Source organism: Balaenoptera ricei, chromosome 7, assembly GCF_028023285.1.
Source record: "Balaenoptera ricei isolate mBalRic1 chromosome 7, mBalRic1.hap2, whole genome shotgun sequence".
NCBI lineage: Eukaryota > Metazoa > Chordata > Mammalia > Artiodactyla > Balaenopteridae > Balaenoptera > Balaenoptera ricei.
Window position 1 is genome coordinate 112,312,366 of NC_082645.1, and position 26,887 is coordinate 112,339,252.

Sequence of the window (26,887 nt, forward strand, 5' to 3'; positions counted from 1 at the left end):
AGAGTCTCCCTCTCTCACCCTGATCAGGGGGAGCCTGGACTCCACCTGCCAAAATTGTTCTAAGGGAACCCTATACTGATGGAGATTGGCTTCCGGGATGGCTGGTCCTTTCCTGGTCTGACTCCTGGTCCCCGTCACTCGGGACATGTCCTCAGCCCCTGTCCCCTGCCCACGTGACCTCAGCTGCTAAAAAGAAGAGGGGACGGGGCTCAGGTCTTCCAGAGTTGATGGCGCTGGTCCACGAAGGCCAAACAGAGTGAGTCAGCCTTCTAGCCCCTACCTCCTCCCCGTTCCTCCTCTTACTTTTCCCTTACTTCTGTAACTCTGTTGTCAGCCCTGGAGATGTGCAAAGTCTAAGGAGGGAATTAGGTCACAACTGGGAAGTAGATGACTCTGTCTTAGCTTTTCTTTCTTCCACTTCTCGATTCTGCTACCAGATATGATAATACTTCTCACAAAATCCTTACTTGATACCAAAATGAGGAGGTCCAGCACTGCACAAATTTTTTAGTACTTTGTTTAAAAATTATATGGAAATTTATATATCTATATGTTGCATATAAATTAAAACCAGAAATTCGGGGAGACTTTCAGCAAATGCACTTGCTCTCTCCTCCTTCCTCCTTTATATATATATATATATATATATATATATATATATATATATACACACACACACACACACACACACATATATACATACACACACACGTATGTATATGTGTATGTGTGTGTGTGTAGGTGTGTGTATATGTGTGTATATGTATATGTGTATGTGTGTGTATATACGTGTGTGTGTGCGTATATATGTGTGTGTGTTTATATGCAAATATAGCCTTGTGTAAATATATATTTTTAAAGCTCCCAGGTGTCCCCTCACCTCTGATGGCTTCGTGGTGCATCTTCCTCTTCCCGAGCACTCCAAGTCGTTTGCGTGGCTCTCCCCTGGTGCACAGGTGCTGGCCTTCACCACCAGAGTCAAGCGCAAAGCCACGATAGATTTAGTAACAGAATCATTCACAAAACCTAAAAGAAAATGGGACAATAGTAAATGTAAAGTCAACCAACATTCTTCTGACAAGACCATGACTATAGTTTACACAACATTCAAGTATGGCAAACAAAACAAAATGCAGTAAGTTAAGCCAAGGAATAAAAGCACGTGGCTAGTGGCCATTCGGACCTCGGGCCTTTAAGGTAGGCCACTCTTCCCAAGCATCATGAGGAATGCTGGTCGCCAAGGAAAAGGAGCGCCAAGCACTCCGTCATCACCTTAGTTGCTTTGCTTTGTTCCTGCTCCTACGCTCTGTGGGCCACTCTGTCTCTGAATTCCATCCCTGCATTAGCACCTTAGAATTCTCTCTGCTTTTGAACCCGTCTTTTCCCCGGCGAGCCACGTGCTTCCATCTCCCTACTCTCTGTCTTCCTGGCTGCTCTGAATAGTCGCAAGCACTAAATCTCCCCCACCCACCCTGCTATGGGTCTGCCCGAGCAGCTCAGTGCCCTCAACAGTGGGCATGCAATATGGGTCACATTCTATGTTGGGTTTTTTCATAAGTATCTACTTGATCACCAATCTGACTGCACTGTATCAATTTCAGTTATGTGGTTTTAACCATCTAATAAAACAGGACCAATCATAGTTGAATACTGATCACAAAAGCATTCATGTGTCATATTTACCACTGAATGATCTTTATGTCAAGTGCAGCTATTTGTACATAGTTGGTAGCAATAAACATGGAATAAATAATAGTTTCCAACTGGCATGAGGAAATAATACTGTAAGTATTGTGTATCAATGATATAATTATTTCATTAAGAGAGTGTACCTTTTTCTAATCAGAATATTCATTTATTTAGGAATGATTTTTAACTTCAAAATGAACAACTTATAATTAACACCTGCATCACCCAGGAGAAAGACTCCTGCATTACCCAGAAAAGGTGCTTAAGACAAGGGGGTGGAAATGATTCTAGACAGCCATGCCTCTCTAAGCCCCAATTTTCTTTTTTTCTGGGACTCTTTTCACATCAAAAAAGCATGCTTTTTATGATGACAGCTGGACACAAGCAGAAAGCGAGGCTGTCTGGGCAATGGGGCAACACGATCACGCTGCTCCTTGGACCCGGAGGAGCATCCAGGGACAACAAATCTGCAAAGGGCAAAGCACTACATTAGTGCAAGGGATGTTTTTAACAGGCAGAAGATGGGTTCAAAACAGCAGCAGAGGATTTAATCCTGTTCACAAGCATCAAGGTTATGTTGGGAAATTTGTGCAAGTCAGAGTGGAGTGGAGACACCTCAACTTCAAGTTTGGAATTAGGAGCCAAATATCTCTTAGTGTCTCGGTAAAGACAGGCACTGCTGGTCTGACACGGAGTAGTATTTTACATCCACAGAGAACTAGTTGCTTTCTTCCTAAGATTCCCTATTGAAAACTTTATGGTAAATTGGCTTTGGGACAGAATGAAAAGGATGGTTTAGGCAAACACACCTCCTCTGTAGAGCTTTCTACTTCTTGGTCACGGTCCCACATCACACAGACACCTCACACCTCCTCCCAGCGCCTGCACACACCCTGCTCATTCCAACTCTGTAAACGTTCCCATGGTGCCTCTTTGCCTGGAATACACCTCCTTCTCCAGTGATCATAGCTCAGTTCTCATCCTATTCACAAGCCTTTCCCCAATATCCCAGCCCCCTCCCAGCTCGACCATGTCCATCTGCACTCAAGTACATACTGTTATGTACAGGTCCCTGATTATTTTATGTCTTGGATGGTTACTTGTCAAAACACCTTTACTGAAACTTCCTTGAGGGCAAGGGACAAGTCTCAGAGAAGTGGCAAGTAGGAAGTCAGGATGCAGGTACACATAGGACCACAGCAGTAAAGACAAGTCCCAAAGAGGAGTTTCCAGAATGTGCTGTCATCCAACAAGTCCACTTGGAAGAACAGCCATCATTAGAATACATGAATTCCAGTTTACTAAAAAAATTGCTTATCAACTTTGATAGAGAAATAGAGCCTGGTACAATGTAGGAGTGCTACCAGAATTCTTATTTTAAAAGACATTTTTAAACATAAAATAGTGGAGGTAAAATCAGGTAGTAATTATAAAGGTATTTGTCATCTCTTTGCTCTGTTCTCTAGCTTCACATTAAACTATTTGAAAAACCTATACCATCTGTCTCCTTACTAAGCATTTAGATCACAGAACGCTCTATAATTCTCTAGAAGAGGCCTCTCTCCAAAGGTTATTTTAAAAATTCTTTTCAAGTATTAAATTTACTGAGCCAGTAGAAATTCAATTGAGGTGGCCCTGAACCAAGATGGCGGAGTAGAAGGACGTGCTCTCACTCCCTCTTGCGAGAACACCAGAATCACAACTAGCTGCTGGACAATCATCAACAGGAAGACACTGGAACTCACCAAAAAAGATACCCCACACCCAAAGACAAAGGAGAAGCCACAATGAGACAGTAGGAGGGGAGCATTCACAGTAAAATCAAATCCCACAACTGCTGGGTGGGTGACTCACAGACTGGAGAACACTTACACCACAGAAGTCCACCCACTGGAGTGAAGGTTCTGAGCCCCACGTCAGGTTCCCAACCTGGGGGCCCGGCAATGGGAAGAGAAATGCCTAGAGAATCAGACTTTGAAGACTAGTGGGATTTGATTGCACGATTTCAACAGGACTGGGGGAAACAGAGACTCCACTCTTGGAGGGCACACACAAGGTAGTGTGCACGTCGGGACACAGGGGAAGGAGCAGTGACCCCAGGGGAGACTGAACCAGACCTACCTGCTACTGTTGGAAGGTCTCCTGCAGAGGCAGGGGGTGGCTGTGGCTCACCGTGGGGACAAGTACACTGGCAGCAGAAGTTCTGGGAAGTACTCCTTGGTGTGATCCCTCCCAGAGGCTGCCATTAGCCCCACCAAAGAGCCCATGTAGGCTCCAGTGTTGAGTTGCCTCAGGCCAAACAACCAACAGGGAGGGAACCCAGCCCCACCCATCAGCAGTCAAGCAGATTAAAGTTTTACTGAGCTCTGCCCACCAGAGCAACAGTCAGCTCTACCCACCACCAGTCCCTCCCATCAGGAAACTTGCACAAGCCTCTTAGATAGCCTCATCCACCAGAGGGCAGAGAGCAGAAGCAAGAAGAACTACAATCCTGCAGCTTGTGGAACAAAAACCACATTCACAGAAAGACAGACAAGATGAAAAGGCAGAGGACTATGTACCAGATGAAGGAACAAGATAAAACCCCAGAAAAACTAAATGAAGTGGAGATAGGCAACCTCCCAGAAAAGGAATTCAGAATAACGATAGTGAAGATGATCCAGGACCTCGGAAATAGAATGGAGGCAAAGACCGAGAAGATGCAAGAAATGATTAACAAAGACCTAGAATAATTAAAGAACAAACAAACAGAGATGAACAATACAATAACTGAAATGAAAAATACACTAGAAGGATTCAAAAGCAGAATGACTAAGGCAGAAGAATGGGTAAGTGACCTGGAAGACAGAATGGTGGAATTCACTTCTATGGAACAGATTAAAGAAAAAAGAATGACAAGAAATGAAGACAGCCTAAGAGACCTCTGGGACAACATTAAATGCAACAACATTCGCATTATAGGGGTCCCAGAAGGAGAAGAGAGAGAGAAAGGACCAGAGAAAATATTTGAAGAGATTATAGTTGACAACTTCCCTAAGATGGGAAAGGAAATAGCCACCCAAGTCCAGGAAGTGCAGAGAGTCCCATACAGGATAAACCCAAGGAGAAACATGCCGAGACACATAGTAATCAAATTGGCAAAAATTAAAGACAAAGAAAAATTATTAAAAGCAGCAAGGGAAAAACGACAAATAACATACAAGGGAACTCCAATAACGTTAACAGCTGATTTCTGAGCAGAAACTCTACAAGCCAGAAGGGAGTGGCATGATATATTTAAAGTGATGAAAGGGAAGAACTTACAACCAAGATTACTCTACCCAGCAAGGATCTCATTCAGATTCAATGGAGAAATCAAAACCTTTACAGACAAGCAAAAGCTAAGAGAATTCAGCACCACCAAACCAGCTCTACAACAAATGCTAAAGGAACTTCTCTAAGTGGGAAACACAAGAGAAGAAACGGACCTACAAAAACAAACCCAAAACAATTAAGAAAATGGTAATAGGAACATGCATATCGATAATTACCTTAAAAGTGAATGGATTAAATGCTCGAACCAAAAGACACAGGCTCACTGAATGGATACAAAAACAAGACCCATATATATGCTGTCTACAAGAGACCCACTTCAGACCTAGGGACATATACAGACTGAAAGTGAGGGGATGGAAAAAGATATTCTATGCAAATGGAAATCAAAAGAAAGCTGGAGAAGCAATATTCATATCAGATAAAATAGACTTTAAAATAAAGAATGTTACAAGAGACAAGGAAGGACACTACATAATGATCCAGGGATCAATCCAAGAAGAAGATATAACAATTATGAATATATATGCACCCAACACAGGAGCACCTCAATACATAAGGCGACTGCTAACAGCTATAAAAGAGGAAATCCACAGTAACACAATAATAGTAGGGAACTTTAACACCTCACTTACACCAACGGACAGATCATCCAAACAGAAAATTAATAAGGAAACACAAGCTTTAAATGACACAAATAGACCAGATAGATTTAATTGATATTTATAGGACATTCCATCCAAAAACAGCAGATTACACTTTCTTCTCAAGTGCGCACGGAACATTCTCCAGGACAGATCACATCTTGGGTCACAAATCAAGCCTCAGTAAATTTAAGAAAATTGAAATCATATCAAGCATCTTTTCTGACCACAACAATATGAGATTAGAAATCAACTACAGGGAAAAAAACGTAAAAAACACAAACACAAGGAGGCTAAACAATACGTTACTAAATAACCAAGAAATCACTGAAGAGATCACTGAAGAAATCAAAGAGGAAATAAAAAAATACCGAGAGACAAATGACAATGGAAACACGACAATCCAAAACCTATGGGATGCAGCAAAAGCAGTTCTAAGAGGGAAGTTTATAGCAATACAATCCTACCTCAAGAAACAAGAAAAATCTCAAATAAACAATCTAACCTTACACCTAAAGGAACTAGAGAAAGAAGAACAAACAAAACCCAAAGTTAGCAGAAGGAAAGAAATCATAAAGATCAGAGCAGAAATAAATGAAATAGAAACAAAGAAAACAATAGCAAAGATCAATAAAACTAAAAGCTGGTTCTTTGAGAAGATAAACAAAATTGATAAACCTTTAGCCAGTCATCAAGAAAAAGAGGGAGAGGACTCGATTCAATAAAATTCGAAATGAAAAAGGAGAAGTTAAAACAGACACTGCAGAAATACAAAGCATCCTAAGAGACTACTACAAGCAGCTCTATGCCAATAAAATGGACAACCTGGAAGAAATGGACAAATTCTTAGAAAGGTATAACCTTCCAAGACTGAACCAGGAAGAAATAGAAAATATGAACAGACCAATCACAAGTAATGAAATTGAAACTGTGATTAAAACTCTTCCAACAAACAAAAGTCCAGGACCAGATGGCTTCACAGGTGGATTCTATCAAACATTTAGAGAAAAGCTAACACCCATCCTTCTCAAACTCTTCCAAAAAATTGTGGAGGAAGGAACACTCCCAAACTCATTCTATGAGGCCACCATCACCCTGATACCAAAACCAGACAAAGATACTACAAAAAAAGAAAATTACAGACCAATATCACTCATGAATATAGACGCAAAAATCCTCAACAAAATACTAACAAACAGAATCCAACAACACATTAAAAGGATCCTACACCATGATCAAGTGGGATTTATCCCAGGGATGCAAGGATTCTTCAATATACGCAAATCAGTCAATGTGATACACCATATTAACAAATTGAAGAATAAAAAATATATGATCATCTCAATAGATGCAGAAAGAGCTTTTGACAAAATTCAACACCCATTTATGATAAAAACTCTCCAGAAAGTGGGCACAGAGCGAACCTACCTCAACATAATAAAGGCCATATACGACAAACCCACAGCAAACATCATTCTCAATGGTGAAGAACTGAAAGCATTTCCTCTAAGATCAGGAACGAGACAAGGATGTCCACTCTCACCACTATTATTCAACATAGCTTTGGAAGTCCTAGCCACGGCAATCAGAGAAGAAAGAGAAATAAAAGGAATACAAATTGGAAAAGAAGAAGTAAAACTGTTTGCAGATGACATGATACTATACATAGAGAATCCTAAAGATGGCACCAGAAAACTACTAGAGCTAATCAATGAATTTGGTAAAGTTGCAGGATACAAAATTCATGCACAGAAATCTTGCATTCTTATAAGCTAATGATGAAAAATCTGAAAGAGAAATTAAGGAAACACTCCCATTTACCACTGCAACAAAAAGAATAAAATACCTAGGAATAAACCTACCTAGGGAGAAAAAAGACCTGTATGCAGAAAACTATAAGACACTGATGAAAGAAATTAAAGATGATACCAACAGATGGAAAGATATACCATGTTCTTGGATTGGAAGAATCAATATTGTGAAAATGACTATACTACCCAAAGCAATCTACAGATTCAATGCAATCCTTATCAAATTATCAGTGGCATTTTTTACGGAACTAGAACAAATCATCTTAAAATTTCTATGGAGATGCAAAAGACCCCGAAGAGCCAAAGCAGTCTTGATGGGAAAAAAAGGAGCTGGAGGAATCATACTCCCTGACTTCACACTATACTACAAGGCTACAGTAATCAAGACAATATGGTACTGGCACAAAAACAGAAACATAGATCAATGGAACAAGATAGAAAGCCCAGAGATAAACCCACACACCTATGGTCAACTAACCTATGACAAAGGAGGCAAGGATATACAATGGAGAAAAGACAGTCTCTTCAATAAGTAGTGCTGGGAAAACTGGACAGCTACATGTAAAAGAATGAAATTAGAACACTCCCTAACACCATACACAAAAATAAACTCAATGGATTAGAGACCTAAATGTAAGACCGGACACTATAAAACTCTCAGAGGAAAACATAGGAAGAACACTCTTTGACATAAATCACAGCAAGATCTTTTTTGATCCACCTCCTAGAGTAATGGATATAAAAACAAAAATAAACAAATGGGACCTAATGAAACTTCAAAGCTTTTGCACAGCAAAGGAAACCATAAACAAGATGAAAAGACAACTCTCAGAATGGGAGAAAATATTTGCAAACGAATCAACAGACAAAGGATTAATCTCCAAAATATATAAACAGCTCATGCAGCTCAATATTAAAAAAACAAACAACCGAATCCATAAATGGGCAAAAGACCTAAATAGACATTTCTCCAAAGAAGACATACAGATGGCCAAGAAGCACATGAAAAGCTGCTCAACATCACTAATTATTAGAGAAATGCAAATCAAAACTACAATGAGGTATCACCTCACACCAGTTAGAATGGGCATCATCAGAAAATCTACAAACAATAAATGCTGGAGAGGGTGTGGAGAAAAGGGAACCCTCTTGCACTGTTGGTGGGAATGTAAATTGATACAGCCACTATGGAGAACAGTATGGAGAGTCCTTAAAAAACTAAAAATAGAACTACCATATGACCCAGCAATCCCACTACTGGGCATATACCCAGAGAAAACCATAATTCAAAAAGACACATGCATCCCAATGTTCATTGCAGCACTATTTACAATAGCCAGGTCATGGAAGCAACCTAAATGCCCATTGACAGACGAATGGATAAAGAAGAGGTGGTATATATATATACAGTGGAATATTACTCGGCCATAAAAAGTAATGAAATTGGGTCATTTGTTGAGACGTGGATGGATCTAGAGACTGTCATACAGAGTGAAGTAAGTCAGAAAGAGAAAAATAAATATCGTATATTAACGCATATATGTGGAACCTAGAAAAATGGTACAGATGAACCTGTTTGCAGGGCAGAAATAGAGACACAGATGTAGAGAACAAACGTATGGACACCAAGGGGGGAAAGCCACAGTGGGGTGGGGGTGGTGGTGGGATGAATTGGGTGATTGGGATTGACAGGTATACACTGATGTGTATAAAATTGATGACTAATAAGAAGCTGCTGTATAAAATAATAAATAAAATAAAATATTAAAATTTTTTAAAAATGCTGCTTAAAACAATAAATTAAAGCCTTCTCCTAATTCAGTCAAAAAAAGAAATTCAATTGAATGAGCAGTTTAAAATATGCACAATATAGTTTTCTAAATAGTTTGCTTCCATTTCCTCAAAGAACATTTCCTGCGCTCACTTCTACAAACCAGGCACTGTATTAGATTTTAAGGTTACAGAGAGAAGTCAGCCTTGGTTTGTGCCACTCCAAACTTTGGTCAAGAGCAGTGGTCCTTAACTAGTTTAGAAACCAGAAGCTTTATATTTTTGCAGGCGCTATTTCCAAGTTCCAACATAAGTGATTCAGTGTCAATGGTCTTGGCTGGGCCCCTGTAGGCATGTTATTTATTTTTTTTAATTTTTATAAATAAGGTTTTATTAGAATATAGTCTATTCGTTTATTTACATACTGTCTGGACTTCTTTTGCATTATGACTGAGTTGAGTAGTTGTAACAGAGACTGGATGGTCCACAAAGTCTAAAATATTTACTACCTGGTGCCACACTGAAAAGATTTGTGACCACCGTGGTAGGCACTGGGCATACACGGAGAAAAGACGGATGTCATGTATGTCCTCGTGGAATTTCCTGTCCAGCAGGGAAAACCAGAAGATAAAGTGAGCAATATAGTTATCTGGGTCAAGAGCATCTGACCTAGCCTAAGGGGAGCAAGAAAGGCTTTCTAGGGAAAGCGTGGTGAAGCTGAGTTCCAAAGGATATGTGGAAACTCATCAGGCAAAGGAAAAGGGAGAATAGTGTCCCAATCAGAGGAAATAACTTTACATATGTATGTATGTATGTGTGTGTGTATGTGTGCATGTATGTATGTAACATAATTTCTCTCAGTACTTGGTGTTGTCCTCAGTACATTCTGGTTTTCAATGAAGTTGACTGTCCAATAATTATTGCTTAAAAGCCCTTGACTCTAAATCTTTAGGGCAGAAAGCTTCAGCTCACTCCCTTCCAGGTGGTCCCCTATTGCACAGTGAGTCCTAGTTCTAGAAGTGATTCGAGATGCCTCAGGGCAGCAGTGGGAACACTTCGTTTGAGCATGTGAGACACTCCATATTAAGACAGTAAACAGGTGATTTCTCTGGTGGTCCAGTGGTAAGGAATCTGCCTTCCAATGTAGGGGACACGTGTTCGATCCCTGGTCGGGGAACTAAGATCCCACATGCCGCGGGGCAACTAAGCCCGTAGGCCACAACTAGAGAGAGAAAAAAACTCACGCGCCACAACTAGAGAGAAGCCCGTGCACCATAAGGAAAGATCCCACGTGCCTCAACAAAGATCCCGAGTGCCGCAACTAAGACCTGATGCAGCCAAAAACAAAAAGACACTAAACATATTTCTTCCTGAAAGCCCAATATACACTTTGGGAGTTTAGGCATATTATTTAAAAAGACTCCCTAAGTAATTCGGACATATGCTTCCACATAAGAACCACTGGTCTGATAGAAAAACGAATCTAAGTCACAGAAGTAATGTTCTTGTTAAGGTAACAATCACCTTGAATTAGAGGTACGTGAGCCTCCGAAAGCACACTGTGCCCGTCTATGTTTGAAAGTCTAGGCAACTCTGTGATATTCAGGTGATATTCATATTCCCTCACTCATCATAAGTCTCTGAAGTTCTTGGAGTCAACTTTGATAAAAGTTTCTATATTAGCTTTATTTGCTTAATAAGACTGAGTGTTTGGGTCCTAACATCCCTTAGTAAACTCTTAAAGAAATCAATCTTTACAGCAGCGTATCACACATTACTACATAATCTCTGATTATGTCACCTAATCCCCCCAAATGAGTCAACAGCATAATAAGCATGTTATCTTCAGCAGTACCTCTGTTCACATGAGGAGAACGGGGTGTGGCAGCTCCATCCAGGTATAAGTGTAATTTCAGTAAGTTGTTTGCACCTCCCTTTGATCGTGTCTAAGGGAAAAATGCTTGGAGTTCCTCCTAATGAAAAGTAATCCTGTCCATTTTAACTCTCCTCAAACTGCAGCTGGGTTAGAGCAAAGTAGCCCTCAGGAAAGCCCTCATGCCAAGACCAGGAACTGTGCTCTTTACAAAGCAGCAGCAGGAGGGATCTGAAATAAAATAGAATTCATTTTTTTTTAAAAAAAGAAGTTCTTTGGGGCTTTATGGGTGATCATTTGAGAGCTGTTGAAAAGCCAGTGTGATTTCTTTGACTCAGCCCTCAAAATGGTGGCACTTCTAACACGCTTATAAGAAATGCCAAGGAGGGCTTCCCTGGTGGTGCAGTGGTTGAGAATCTGCCTGCCAATGCAGGGGACACGGGTTCGGGCCCTGATCTGGGAAGATCCCACATGCCGCGGAGCAACTAGGCCCGTGAGCCACAATTACTGAGCCTGCCCGTCTGGAGCCTGTGCTCCGCAACAAGAGAGGCCGCGATAACGAGAGGCCCGCGCACCGCGATTAAGAGTGGCCCCCACTTGCCGCAACTAGAGAAAGCCCTCGCACAGAAATGAAGACCCAACACAGCCATAAATAAATAAATTAATTAATTAAAAAAAAAAAAAGAAATGCCAAGGAAATGGTCACAATTTTTTTTCTCTTCCTTAGGGGTATGAAATCAATATATGTAACATAATTCCTGAGACAGGCCTGACTAGAAAGGCTTGTCCTCATTCAGAATTACAAGAACCATAGGCCAACTGATTAACTAAAGACAAAAACCGGTAAAGTCAGAGTGGGGGTGACACCCCAGTTCTATCCACAGAGCTGTTAGAGAATGAGCTTTTGTCAACACCTGCACTTTCTATGGCCTTTTCAAAAACTAAAGAACTGATGCCACATAGGAGGCTATGAAGTTGCTCCAGCAAAAGCATGGTTTAAATTACAAGCAAGAAAGAGGAATAGATAGAGGAGAAATATAAAAGGGAAAGGGAAATAGAAAAGAGGAAGGAGGGAGGGAGGGAGGAAGGAAGATAGAAAAAGAAAACCAAAGCATGAGATAGAAACTGTGTGATGCAGAAGAAAAGGAGACACTAATACAGAAAGACAAGGAAAGCAGAAATGGAGAAAAGAAAATGAAGGCTGTCCAGCAAAAGTTTCAGGGGTTCTCCCACCTTTTCTTGTGGAAAGACATTTCATCATCTTCTCATGTTCGTGCCCTTAGATTCCTCATTCCAACCACAACACATGTAAAGTTAGAGTTCTCTGAAACAGTTCATGGATAAACATTTGTTTGAATCATAACTGTGTTCAGTCCAAGTCTATGATTCTGACTATGAGGCCAAAATACTGAGTCCCTCTAAGTGGAGAGACTGTGCATTCTGTGTGCATAAGCCAGCTGTGGGGGGATGGGGCGGGATGGAGGGCCACCCAGGACAGAGGGAGAGCTGTGTGCACTCAGCAGACGATGACTGAGCTCCAGGTAGCAGGCAGCGTCTAGGTTGGGTCCTGAAGGCTGCAAAAGAGCCAGTGAAGAGAGCTGAGGACATCAGCGTGTCAGATGGATGAGGTCAGTGTGTCAAGGGCCGGCGCCCAGATGAGGACAGAGAGGCAGGAGGGGCCAGATTAGAGGGGGTCTCATGACCCTTAGGGCAACGGGAATCCACTAAAGAGTGTGGAAAATACAGGATTTATGCTTTTTCTAAGATCACGTTTTGGAGGAAGAACCAAGAAGACTTTCGTAAGGATTGGATGAGGGAAAAGAAGGAATCATACATAGTGTGGCAACCTCGTGTGCAGTGGTGCTGGAAAGTGACGGATGTCTGCCGTGGGCAGGTTAAGTCGGAGATTCTGATGAGATGCGCCCCTCCACACACACGCAAACGGAGCAGCCAAGTTGGTGGTTCAACATAGGACATGGGTAGTTAGGAACATCAGGGCTGAAGATTTACATCTGGGCCTCACCTGAATCTGGGGGGTTCTACACCACTGGGACAAAAGTGCACTCTTGGAGAAGAGAGAGAAAGACCAGAGCCCAGAATCAAGCTTTACAGGCCAATATTCACAGAATAAACTTAGTGTTATATCGATAAATAGAGATTAGACCAGACCAGAATCATACTAGAAAATTTAACTAAAAACAAATGTGACTTTTCCTTAGTAGGCTTGATTAAGAAAAGATTTCTGCACCATGAAGGAGATAAAGAACCACAAGGAGGAGACTGCGGTCCATGACAAAGAAAAATGTCTCAAGGACACCATTCAGCTCAACGTTCAGAGGCTGGGAAAGGAAGGGAAAGGGGAGGGAAGGAGGGGGAGAAGATAACACTGCACTTTAAAGGTCCACTTCTACTCACTACACAACTGAGTGATTTCCCTAACGAGCTTTAAAACAACAATGAAGGAAAACTCTCTCCAAAGATTATCCTGGGATCTGTTAACACCCTCAAGTAACTAGTTACGATGACAAATAAAGGCTGGGTTTCCTTCTCTGCACGTCCCCACTGCCCCTAACTCTTGCACAGACACACACAAACACTCTGTCCCGCCCTCGGGCCCACACTGTGCTCATTAACACGATAATAAAATGTTCTGCCATCATTACAGTCCTTTTAGGCAGCGACTTCGCCAAACTCATTCCCTTGGTGCCAATGAGAAGTAGAGAGCAACCGAAAGGGGACCCTATCATTATCTTTGGGATGGCCTGGTCCAGTATCCATTAGAGAGCGCGAGAGGGCTGGCTCCTGGCCATTAACCGTTCATCCTACCACTTGGCTTCTTCAATATTAAGACCAAAGACTCTTAAATGGACTTAGTAGTTAAGGTCTCATTGGGATTAAGAACAAGCGAGATTTGCACTTCTTACTTCAGTGGTTTGGCTAAAGACCATTTTCTTTCCTGTTAAAGGGAATGCATACGTCCAAAATAAAAACTCTGACCGCTGGAAACAGACTGCTGAGTTTTCCTATTAAGACTTGGCGAGTCATTTGGCACAAAAAACTATAACCTATAAAACCTGTTCACAATCCAGGAAGTTCCACGGCTGGCACCAGCTAGGCATGAAAGGTTTCAAATATCACAGATCCAGCTCCACCTGCAGACTCAGGGCTTTTGCATTAGCCTGGGCACTGGGAAGGCAAACGCCTCCAATTCCCACAATTCGATTCGCAGAAGCAGGGATAAGATGGCGTCTCTGCGCCAACTCTTCAGGAAGGTGGGATGGAGGTTAGGGCAAAGCTTAATAAGCCAGGCAGGATCCCCATGGATTTGTGACTCAATACCTGGGGGCTGGGAAGCAAAACCTGAGAAATAAATCATCTTTTGACAGTATCTGGCCAAAGGCAAAAAGAGTGCTTGATGCAGGGTACAAACTTGAACCTAGACCGAATCCAGGGTAGCATGATGCTAAAACAAGGCTTACTAATACACCTCCTGCTATAGGAACAGAGCTGTCCTTCCACTGCACGTACGCGGAATGCAGTCAGACCACAAGTTAAGGGGGGAAAGTGAAGGAACACTAAAGAGCTGTCACTACACCCAAGTACAATTACAATCATGCCTCATTCGCTGGAGAACCTGCCTGGCCACACCCACCATCTTAAAGCTCACCCAAGCTCTTTCTACCTTTTCTCAACAAAGCTTTCTTTGGATTTCCTTGTGAAAGTCTGCATTCTGTTGTTGTTCATTTGCTTGTTTGCTTGCTTTGAAGCTTTGTTGCTTGCAGCAGTAAATTGCTTTTTGGAAAATTCACCTGTCCAGAAACTCTCATTTTCTGTGGTTTCCTGAGTAAGGTATGGCCAAAAATGCTTTCAGAATTCGAGACACAATGGCACATAACAGCAACGATCCAACTGTAATACTTTTACCATTGCCACTCATTTAAATCATCAGGTAGATTGCACCTAGCCAGATGACCAGGAAAAGTATATAATAAGTAATATCATTTGCTCTAAAGGGAAAAAGAAATTGTAAAGATAATGGGAACATACTATAGAAAAAAATACAATCAGCTTGCTATCCCCTGAAGAGAGATTGGTTTATGCTCCACAATCTGTCAGACACAGCAGCCCTCAACAACTACTTCCCAACTTTGCCAATATCTCAGCAGCCCCCTCTCTCTACATCCTGCAGAGAAAACTGAAAATTCAATATGAAACACAGGCTGAAAAAATGAACACAAAGCTTTAGGTTAAGAGTTCTTAGGTTGACATTCTATACTTTCCCAAAACAAGTATCTATTCCCACAGTAAAGGGTTACTAGCCCAGAGTGCTATATTTTTGTTTAATTTTCTCAAGATGGTCACCCTACCACACTCCTTTTTCCACTAAAATTAAACTAAATTATTTGTCCTGAGTAAGACCTGAGTATTTGAACCGTGGGAGGTTGCCCACTGTTATCCCTTCTCCCCATATTGCTTTAATAACAGAATTGGGAGTTTTTGCTGGGAACAACTGGGTCACCCAGCCTCTCCTCAGTGACTTGGGGAGAGGATGCGAGGCACTTCTGTGCTATACATTTAAGAAGACAAAGCAAGTGCTCTTTTTGTCCTTTCCCCTTCCCAGTGGCTGATATGCCACTGGGGCAACCAGGGCAGCCGGTCTGAATCCAGAGATGGGATCTGTGTGCTGAGGCTGCAGAGCTGCCCTCCATCCTGGACCAGCTACCTCTAGATTGAAACACTGAAACAGAGCAAGACCCTATGGTCCTTCCCCACCATGTCCCCCGCCTGCATTTTGTCTGTAGAAAAACTTTAGCCAAAAAACAAGTTTATTCAGAGAAGTGAGAAAATGCATAAGCAAAGGAAAACCATCAAACAAGACCAGATAACAATAGTTCAGTCATTAAACAAAGTCAAGGACCTTAAGGTTCCTCTTCAAGGGCTATAGATAATATTCTGAGCCATATCCTCTGAGCTGTCTTATAGGTACTGAAAGCCCCACCAGGTGGAAGAAGTTGACTACGTGATGATCAGGATGTAGCCACGACATAAGCTGCCACAATTCCGAGAACTGGCTTCAAAGAAATGGGAACAAACCGACTCCAGAACTGAAGATTAACTGTCCTTAAAACAATCAAGATGACGCCGATCAGACCACCGCATGACCAATTTCAAGATGACGGTCAGAGCTGCCTGTGCTGTTTCTACATGTAGCCCCCTCCCTCCCTCTGCCTATACACCCCTGAAACTCCCCTTTAAAAGCTCTTGCCCCTGATGGTCAGGGCGGGGAGTCCACCACCACCACCCGCCACCCCCACCGTGGCCGGCCTCCAAAATAATGCAAACTTTCCTTTCCACCAAACTTGCCTTTTTATTGGCTTTAGAGTGGCAAGCAAACTGACCCCACTTTCTGTAACAACATAAGCGAGAAATTAACGTGTAACTCGTTTAAGCCACTGTATTCACGGTCTCTCCATTACAACAGCTTAGACTGCACCTTGACCAACACAGGCCTGCCAAGGAACCACATCAAACTCCTTCCCCTGTGCTGCATCCCCCCACCGCTGCCACTTGACTCAGAAGGAATCGCCATTTAGCTATGACTTAGTGTTCCAAACTCACAACATACTAACTCCATCACTTCCCCCCTCCCTCCTCTTCCTTAAAATTTACGAGGCAGGGTTGGCCATCAAAGTGGCTCAGCTTCTATCAGACACAGGAAGAGTAGGAGGGAATTGAGCACCAGTTTAGGAAAAAATACTTAATATTATTCCTCTTATCACACAGGAATATTATAAATATATATATTAACAGATGAGATATTCTAGAATTGGATTTTAACATTTTATGTATTCTGTATATAGTATATGTTTCACATTACAGAAGTGGGTAATTGTCCACCATATCCATCCATTAATTCCAAGTGAACGCCTCCTGATTAGCGGCTTTACAGTAAATACTAAAACAAGTAACCATGTGCTGACATGAGGGTAATGGGAGATTACACCAGGCTCTACCACAAGGTGGTCTGAGTTCTTACCAGCTCTGTGACTTTGGGAGAGATATTTACATCCTTCATGCCTTGGATTCCTTCTCCCTGAAATAGAGATAATAACACTACCTATTTTTTACCATGGTTGTTATGATTAAAGATCTTAACATGGGCAAAGGTTTTAATACAGTGAAGCCTATGATAAGGACTCTATAACTCATCATAATTATCAACATCCCCACCATTGTCTCAGTTAGCTTGGGCTACTATAGCAGAATACCATAAGCTGGGTGACTTAAACAATAAATATTTATTCCTTACAGTTCTGGAGGCTACAAGTCTGAGATCAGGGTGCCCACATGGTCAGGTTCTTGGTGAAGACACCTCTTCCTGGTTTACAGATAGCTGCCTTTTCTCTGTACCTTCACGTGGTGGAGAGAAAGCCCTGGTTCCTTCATCTCCTTACCAAGGCACTAATCTTACAATGAGGGCTCCATCATCATGCCTCAATCTAACTCTAATCACCTCCCAAAGGCGCCACTTCCAAATACCACTTACTGGGGGTGAGGGTTTCAACATATACATTCGGGAGAGGAGGGACACAAACATTCAGTCCCTAGCAATCAACATCACCATCATCACTACCATTATCACCATCATCATCATTATCATCACCTCCATCATCACCATCACCACCACCAACATCACTATCATCATCAACACCATCATCACTATCATCACCATCACCACCACCAACATCATTATCATTATTACCACCATCATCACTATCATCAACAGCAATACCGACAAACAACTTCTATTTAAAGTTGGGTCCTGAATGAAACTTAGACTTGTGTAGGTCTGAAAAAAAGGCTCTGGGAAAGCATGTCCCCTGAGAAAACAGCAGAGCCAAGATGCAAGCAAGAAGGTCATTTAGAGAGTCGAAACTTTGAAATAAATTTTTATTTAATGATTGCTACTTTTAAAAATTATAGTTCGAATTTTAAGATAATGTCCAAATAAAAGTACCTTCATAATAATGTGACTTAGGTTATCTGCCATTTTGAATAATTCATGCCTAGGTTATATTTTAAAAAGCTAAGCTCTAGGCTTTACTTAAAGTTGTAAAATATATATATATATTTTATATATACACACATATATGTGGGTGAATAAATGAGGTATGGCTACAATGTATAGGATTAAAAGACATTTTTTTAAAAAGTATAACCAGCAATAATACAAGAGACACCGGCCAATACAATGGCATAATGGTATAAAATATTCAAATGATAAAATCCTCTTTTGAAGCAAAATTTGCAACTAAGCCTGTCAAATCTCTCTATGTGCCTATTTTGGGCATTAAGTAATCTCCATTTAGAAAAAAAAATTCTCATTGCATATGAAAACCACTTCCTAATTGGACACATTTTTTAATGCCAGTTCCTGAATACCCATTGGTAGAACATGAAAAGTAATTTGTCTTTTCCTTTGAAATTTTGTTGGCTCACACAGAATATACAACTGAAATTCCTCATTTATTTAATCTCTTTTTCAATGTCTATCTGATCACCCTTTCATAATCAGTTAGAATTACATCACTTAATCTTCCATTAGTACACTTTCAACTCATCAACTACTAGTAAATCAATTGCTAAATTACTGTAGAATTCATATACAATGAATGTCCATCATGTCCAGTCATTAATACCCAGTGAATGCATCCTGATTAATGACATTACCATGAATGCCAAAATAATTAATCACTTCTCTGTGTTGATGTGAGGGTAATGGAAGATTATAAATGCACAGCTAATTGGGGCTGCAGATGACTTTATAACATCAGGGAGCCAGGGGATCGGGCCTTCAGAGGAGCTAACATGAAAAGCTGTTGATTGACATGTTTACCTTCTTGGCTGCTGTGAACACGATCTTGCGATTGCCTTTGTTCTATTATATCTCTTTGCTCCGCTTTGATTCAAAACCCCACATTTAAGTGGCCACCGACAAGACTACCTGGTAACTTCAAGGTCATATGGAAGACGTGACCTGAATTTACAAGTGTTTGGTGAGATTTCTAATTTGAGATGCATTTGCTTCTTGAATTATGCACAACAACTTTATGTTTCTGTGCAGGTATTTGTTGCACTAAAAATAGAATGGGCCAGTGTATTTCAAAAATGCCCCAATGTGTGCCATGATTTGAGGAAAAAAAGAAATTGGGAGGTATGGAGAGGTTGACTCCAATTCAGCCTGTTTGGCTGGGCTATTTCTAGCTCCTACGAGCATTTTCATCACAAGAAGAGTCACACCGTCTGTCCTCAAGATGCTCAGAGGCAGCCTTCCCTACCTGCTTCATTTTCAGGAGCTCCAAGAAGGTCTCCACGACTAGGGCCCTCTCCTGTCTGGCTCACAAGCCCCTGGAATCAGAATTACCCACAGAGTTTATTTAATAAACTGTTATTTCTGCTCCACCCTGACCCAGGGAAGCAGAATCTCTGGGGATGTGACCACAGATGCCTGTGGGTCTACCACTCCCCCAGATGTCGGACTGCCAGGCATGGAAGCTGCTGTCTTAAGAATGACCTGGGGCTTCCCTGGTGGCGCAGTGGTTGAGAATCCGCCTGCCAATGCAGGGGACACGGGTTCGAGCTCTGGTCTGGGAAGATCCCACATGCCGCGGAGCAACTAAGCCCGTGAGCCACAACTCCTGAGCCTGCGCGTCCGGAGCCTGTGCTCCGCAACAAGAGAGGCCGTGACAATGAGAGGCCCCCGTACCACGATGAAGAGTGGCCCCCGCTCGCCGCAACTAGAGAAAGCCCTCGCACAGAAACGAAGACCCAACACAGCCATAAATAAATAAATAAATAAATAAATAAATAAATATTTTAAAAAAAGAATGACTTCTTCTCTGCCAAGTTAAAATGCACGTATTTCAGCAGGGACCTTACACGGGATGAATGCGTTTATCAGCTCCTTCCCTTCAACAGCTCCTCACTGCCACTAGGATCTTCACGCCGTCTCCAGAGCCCAGCATGTGAGGCCATATGACCCAGCCTCCCTCTCCACCACATCTCCCCCTCTCTCCCCCTTGCTCTCCGAGCTCCAGCTTTGTGGCCTTGCTGCAGTTCCTCTGAGGCTATGCATTCTCTCCAGCCACAGGGCCTTTGCACATGCAGTTCCAGCTTTCTGCCTGGAAAGGTTTTCTCACTGCCTCATTAATAGCTCAGGCAAGTCATTTTCCTTCAAGGTAGCGATCCCCACTGCCCCAAGGTTAGGTCAGATTTTTATTAGCAACTACAGTCACAGCACATGTGCTTATCACAGTTGTCATTTCCTATTTATTTGTAGAATTATTTCCTTATTACCTGTCACCCCATTAACACATAAAATTCACGAGGGCTGAGATTTTTGTTTTGTTCATTGCTCTATTGCCAGTGCCAAGCAGGTGGCTATCTCAGTAGGTACTCAATAAATATTCTGGGGAGGAAAGAAAGGGGCGAAAGGAGGACAAGCAAGCTGAGTGTGGTGCCAGCTAATACTGGATACAAGAGGGACAAAGGAGCGAAGAGGAACAAAGAGAAGAAAGCTGGTAGTGACGGAGACCAGCTTCCCTGATCTCCTGCTCTATAGCTCACAGCCTCCGTGGATGCAGTAATCAATAACAGTGCTGACCACGGAGCTGAGTGGCTTTAATCTCAGCCAGTAGCTGCATGAACACAGAGCCCCAAACCAATTTAGGAGGCAAGCCTCATGCTAAACCATGCCCTGCTCCAGACTACAAACAATACCACCAATCCTGCTTCGGGGGCTTACCAGGAAAGAATGAATTACAGATTGTCCCAGTTCCCAATCAACTCTCTTCCGAAATTAAATTCTTTAGTTCAATGTTACCATCAGCTCAGTGGGCTGAAAAGGGTTTCCTTTATCTGTCCCAGAACAGATTTTATTTACGCTTCAGTCTTTACGAAAGTCCTGGGAATACTATCCGATCATCGATTCTTTCTGTAGCAGTCAATGTAGCAAATTAAAAATTCTCTCCATCTCCCTTACAACCTTTACTGTTCGAAATCCTGATCTAACTGTGTTTGGACAGGCTGCTTTCACTACTGGAAAATCTAACAGGAATCGCAGTTTGTAAGGCAGAGGTCCAATACAAAACAAACAAAATGGACCTTTGTTCATCTGTTCCCATCCGAAACAAAGAAAGAATGATTGGACAGATCATGTGGGCCTCTGTCTTCTCGAGCTGCCATTTCTAACGCTGAGTGTAGGCCCGCCCTGGTTGAGGCACTGCCTGCCACCACAGGAGGAGACCCAACTCCTCAGTGTGAAATTCAAGCTTTTGGAATCAGGCTTGTTTGCAGAAGCCAATCACACTTTCATATTCTAAAGGAAATGCTTCTTAAAATAAAAACTATCAGCTTAATACAAAATTAATTCATTAATTTGTTGATTGTTCTGCATTCATGAATATTATGTACTATATTCTCCAGGTAAATACTAGCATTATTCCCAACTCTAAAAACTCTGTTTCTTTCCAAACTAATTGCTCAGTCTTATGGGTCCCCACATGCTCCCTCCCACGTGCTCCAAGCTGTATACCTTTTTATAGTTATCCACCTATCAAGTCCTTTAAACCACATACGTGCATATACACATCTGTGCATCTCTGTATGGGTGAATCTATGTACAAATGCGGATCTGTATATGTGTATATACACAAATGAACATCCGTGTGTGTGCACATGCAACCACGTGTGTCCTATACGTACCTATGGGCACCTCTGTGTGTACATATGTATGATGGATGGACATAGGGGTCTGTGCATCTACATATCTCAACAATGTTTTTTTTTTTTTAATATGTAGTTATTTATTTATTTATTTATTTTGGCTGCACTGGGTCTTAGTTGCGACATGCAGGCTTCTTAGTTGAGGCATTCATGCGGGATCTAGCTCCCCAACCAGGGATCGAACCCGGGCTCCCTGCATTGGGAGCACGGAGTCTTACCCACTGGACCACCAGGGAAGTTCCTCAACAACATAGTCTATAAAATAAGATCACATGCACAAAATCTAAAACAAGCCCAAACCAAATGTTTCCGAGGGCCGTCATTCCCTTGCAGGAGGTCTGCCTGATTAAATCTCCAGGACAGCTGATTTTGACCCTTCATCTTCACCACCAAAAGTTACTCCACAGTTTTCACCATATTATCCCACCACCACTGTCACAACCTGCACTTCTCCTGCTGAAAAACTTGGTCACCACTGCCTACAAGCTAAATACAAACCCCTTAGGCACAGTATGCAACCTCCCTCACTGTCTAGCTCATGCATCCTATCCGTTTCCTAATTTTCCATGGTTTATTTATTGAAATCTGCTGCTCCAGCCAAATTGATCTGTTATTTTGAAACACGTGCGTCGTCCCTTGCACATCATTGTTCACACCACTTTTCTTATCCCGAATGTCTTTCCCTCTCAAACTGACTCCGGAGTTCAAGGCCAAGCTCAAGATACACCTCAAGTCTAAAGCTGAACTTTCCCCTTGGTGATGACTCTGCCATTCTGCATTCATGTAGCCCTTACATGGACTGTATAATTCACCAGATACATTTCATATACACTCCTTTCTCTTCTCATTTATCACTTTATGTGGAACATCATCTCAAAATCATTAATATCTAACAGGAGACACAATGACTTATCATATGGATATTTACAATCTTTCTCTTACTTCCACTTCTCATGGGGAAGGACTCTTACTTCTTGGGTCAGTTCCCAGGCAAGTTCTCTGTAGTGAGAACCTAGGTAATGGGCAAGACAGAGAGAAGAAGTAAAAACAAACAAGCAGAGAAGCTACACTGATACACAAAGTAAAGAGATGCAATAACAGGAAGAGAAAGGAGGAAAAGCCTCAAAGGCTGGGTGTTGGGCTGAGATTCTGGGGAGCAGACGATGAGAGTGGGAGAGAGAATTTCACAAAGCAAGTGCCAAACACACGGAGACTATTAAGAGAGCAGTGAGGAGGAGACAAGATTGATAAGATTTTTGTTGCACAACAGAAATGCATTTTCCCCACTCCTATTCATATTCCCTCAAAAAGATGAATGAAGATTTAAAGTGTTTTTAATTCATTTTTTGGCTACTGGGTTTTGTTTATTCGAATGTAACTCTATGAACAAGACTGAGCCACAGGATGACAAAATTTATCTGGGTTACATGATGAGTATGGAGTATGTCCTGCTTGCCTGGAGGCTAAAACCCCTCAAAGTCAGGAGTTGGGATCTTCTATATCTTTGTATTCACTGTCCTGAACACTGTGTCCTACACATGGTAATTAATCAATAAATAGTTGTTGATGATAAACAGGGCTGTGGATGAATGCACAGATGATGCAGATCCTGTTTTTTAACATGGTCATGTTCCAGAGGCTGTCATCTGTCATTGGTGATGCAGCCAAACAGTATTTGTCAGTGTATTTATTTAAGGAGATTTTCCATTTGCCTACCAAGCAAATATAACTTTTGTAGGTCAAACTCACAATTGCAGCATTAAAACAGGACAGCCAAGAGAGCATTGTGCTTGTTAAGGATGCATGTGAATACCAAAAATATCATGGCATTCAATACCCAAATGTCAAGAGAAAGCACTAAAGAGGAGAAAAGAGGAGAAAGAAAGAGCGTCTTTTTGAAATTCAATCCTAAATATTTATATTCCTCACCAACAACTAGATAACCTTCTCCAGCTGACATGCCCTATTTCAGTCCATTTACTTGCTACTCTCAGTTTGATACCAAGATCTTTGTGAAAAACAATTACAACTACCATGATTCTGTGTCAAAATCAAATGATCATCTCTAAAGCATCCCTGGGAGTTTTTCCAAATGTGTGTCTTTTCTGGAAAGCCCTCTGCCCCATTCTCATGGAAGGATTCTGACCTCATAAAAAGTCCATGATAAAAGGAACTTAACTATCTATCTCCAGGATATTGAAGTGGGAAAGCAAAATAATTTAAGAGAAGGAGATGGAAATGGAGTCGGGGGCTGTAGTCTTCTGGAATATATTGATAGATGTTTTTTGCTTAGCATTAAATGGGAGAAACATCACTAGAAGTTGACGATGTGATGGGGGCCACGCAAGCAGCGACCACGAGTTCAGCCCCATCCTCCTGTCCCCATTTTACCTTTACTCTGATGTGCAAACTCAATGATATAATGAAACCATTACATTTACCATACTTTTGAGGTGTAAATGCAATATTGTAATGAAACCACTTTGAATATCTTCTGCTTAAAGAGATTTGTACTGTCCTTTTTCTGGAAACTGATGATGATCACTTTTCTCCTCGAGGAGATTCCTAAATGTTTCAGACTGTCAAGGATGCTGCTAAGAGGTATATGTAAATTTCCAGCTGGATCTGGTTAAAAGCATCTGGTCAGAATTGATGGAAGGGGGACAAGGCACGATTCCAAAGATAAACTGGCTATCGTGAGTGAAAACCGGAAGAAGGACGAATTGATAATATATTTTAATTTGTCATTAAAATGCGCATTGATCCAGTAAATTCCATACCTGGGAATGTAACCCAAATAGATCACCAGAAAAGATACAAAGATGAGGTTATCATGATGTTTGAAATTCTGTCTAAAGAGGCAAAAGAAAGGAGGAAACGAAGGAGATAATTGCTTAACAAGAGCGTATTGATTAAATCATAGTGCATTGATTCAGTGGAACTCTATACGGTCATTAAGAAGAATACTAAGTTTATATTGATTAACACAAAAGAATGTCAATGACGCATTAAGTGAAAAAAAGCATGTAACCAGACAGCACATGAATGTGTTCTGTTTCCAAAAAAAAAAAGCATGTAGGTACATGCACGTACTGTCATATAAAGAAAGTATCTGCAAGGAAATACCACAAAATGTAAACACTGGTTGTCAGTGGCGGATGGGGAATTACAGAAAGTACATTTCAGTTTTTCTTATTCTTGTATGCATTACTTTTATGATAAGAAATAGACACTAGAGCCTTCTTTTATTTTCCAAAGGAAGAGTAAATTGGAAAATTACATTCTGGCGAGAAAAAACCATACTCCCTTATGTTTACATATTCAGCCTTGACAATCAATCTGTCTCTTTCTCTCTCTCCCCCCACTCCCATTCTTCTCCCTCCTCTCTTCCTCACTTTCCCTCCCTCTCTCCCTCCCCTCCCCCTTAGAAAGAAGAAACAGAAGAGATCTTACGGAGAAGCAGAAAGTGGACTGTAAAAAAGGCAATGAAAGAATTTACTTTCTCAGTTGAAGTGTGCACTGACAGAAACTTAGAAAAGCTTGCAACAGTAAACTGGCAAAACCCTGAGAAGGTTTGTCTTGAAGTTAAAAGAAGCTGGGAAAAATTTTTTTTTAATATTTTAATCAAATTCTGTGGATAAGATTTGGGTTAAAATTCACGTTATCGATTAAGTAAAAAGGTACTAGTTAACAAGAAGTTCTTAAAAATATAAAAATAATTTTATTTATTATTTAATGTTTCCAAATTAATCTATAAGTAAAAAGCACTATCTTTATTTTTAAATAAAGGGCTGAGAGAGAAGGAGAGAAAAAGAATGGAAAGGCAGAATGGGAAGGGGGAGAGAGGGAGAGTTTATGGTTATAAAGACATACCTTGAATTTGCTTCTGAAAACCACTTAATGCATTAGGCTCACATTATAGGAGAATTACCTGCAGCCTCTATGCTCTCCTTTTTTATTTATCTATTTTTTATTGAGATATAATTGACATATAACATTATAACAGTTTCAGGGGTACAACAAAGTGATTTGATATTTGTATATACTGCAGAATGATCACCACAATAAGTCTAGTTAATATCCATCACCATACAGAGTTACACATTTTTTTTCTTATAATGAGAAATTTTAAGATCTACCCTCTTAGCAACTTTCAAACATGCGATACAGTATTATTAACTATAGTCGCCATGCCATGCTTTACATCTCCAGGGCTTACTTATCTTCTAACTGCAGGTTTGTCCCTTTTGACCCCCTTCACCCATTTCACCCACCCCACACCCCATCCACTGCCTCTGGCAAAACCACCAACCTATTTTCTGTAGGCCAGCAATCTGCCTTTCTAGGAAGCCTGATTCCAGGGGCTGTCTTGAAGGGCAGGAGAAATGTCTCATTTATCTTCACTCACCTGCCCCAATTCCACCACAGCCTGACCAACCAATGCTCAGCAGGGCCCAGTGAATATTAGACTGTCAAATCTAAGGACCATGTGTGTTTCTAATAGATTTTTTTTTAAAAACAATGCCTGGTTTATCACCACAATCAATAAGTACCAATAAATAAATGTTGCTGACCATGACGATATTTAGGAAGATAGCAGAGCACTGACGCTCAAAGCCAACTAACAACCAAAAATCCTAATATTCATTACCAACAATAAGAAGATCAAAAAGAATAATCTTGATTGCTAATAATATTGAAATATGGATTCAATTTAAGTAAAACTTAAACTTAACAGAAAACTCCCAACTAGACAAATGTGAGCTATAACAATTTTATCTAAATTATGCTGTTCAGGACAGCCTTATACTTCTGCTTTTGTTCTCTTCCAACTATTGCCTTTATGTGAACATTCTCAAGTTTTTTTTTCCCCCTGTTTCAGGGAGTTCAATAGACCATATTCAACTGTGGCTTTAAGATGACCAATAAAAGGTGAAATATTTGCATTTTCTTTGTTAAATCTTAAGCATTAAGCAAAAGCTTTATGTTAATGATTCTATAGC

At 41.1% G+C, this 26,887-nt stretch overlaps 1 protein-coding gene across 1 annotated transcript in view; it reads right to left on the minus strand.

Moving 5' to 3' along the window:
- The window catches only part of DNER (delta/notch like EGF repeat containing), a 322,853-nt gene that overhangs the window by 159,673 nt on the left and 136,293 nt on the right, over positions 1-26,887 (minus strand). Inside the window, exon 5 of the mRNA XM_059927455.1 lies at positions 881-1,026. Within this exon, the coding sequence (XP_059783438.1) occupies positions 881-1,026 (146 nt within the window). The remainder of the gene's footprint in view (positions 1-880; positions 1,027-26,887) is intronic.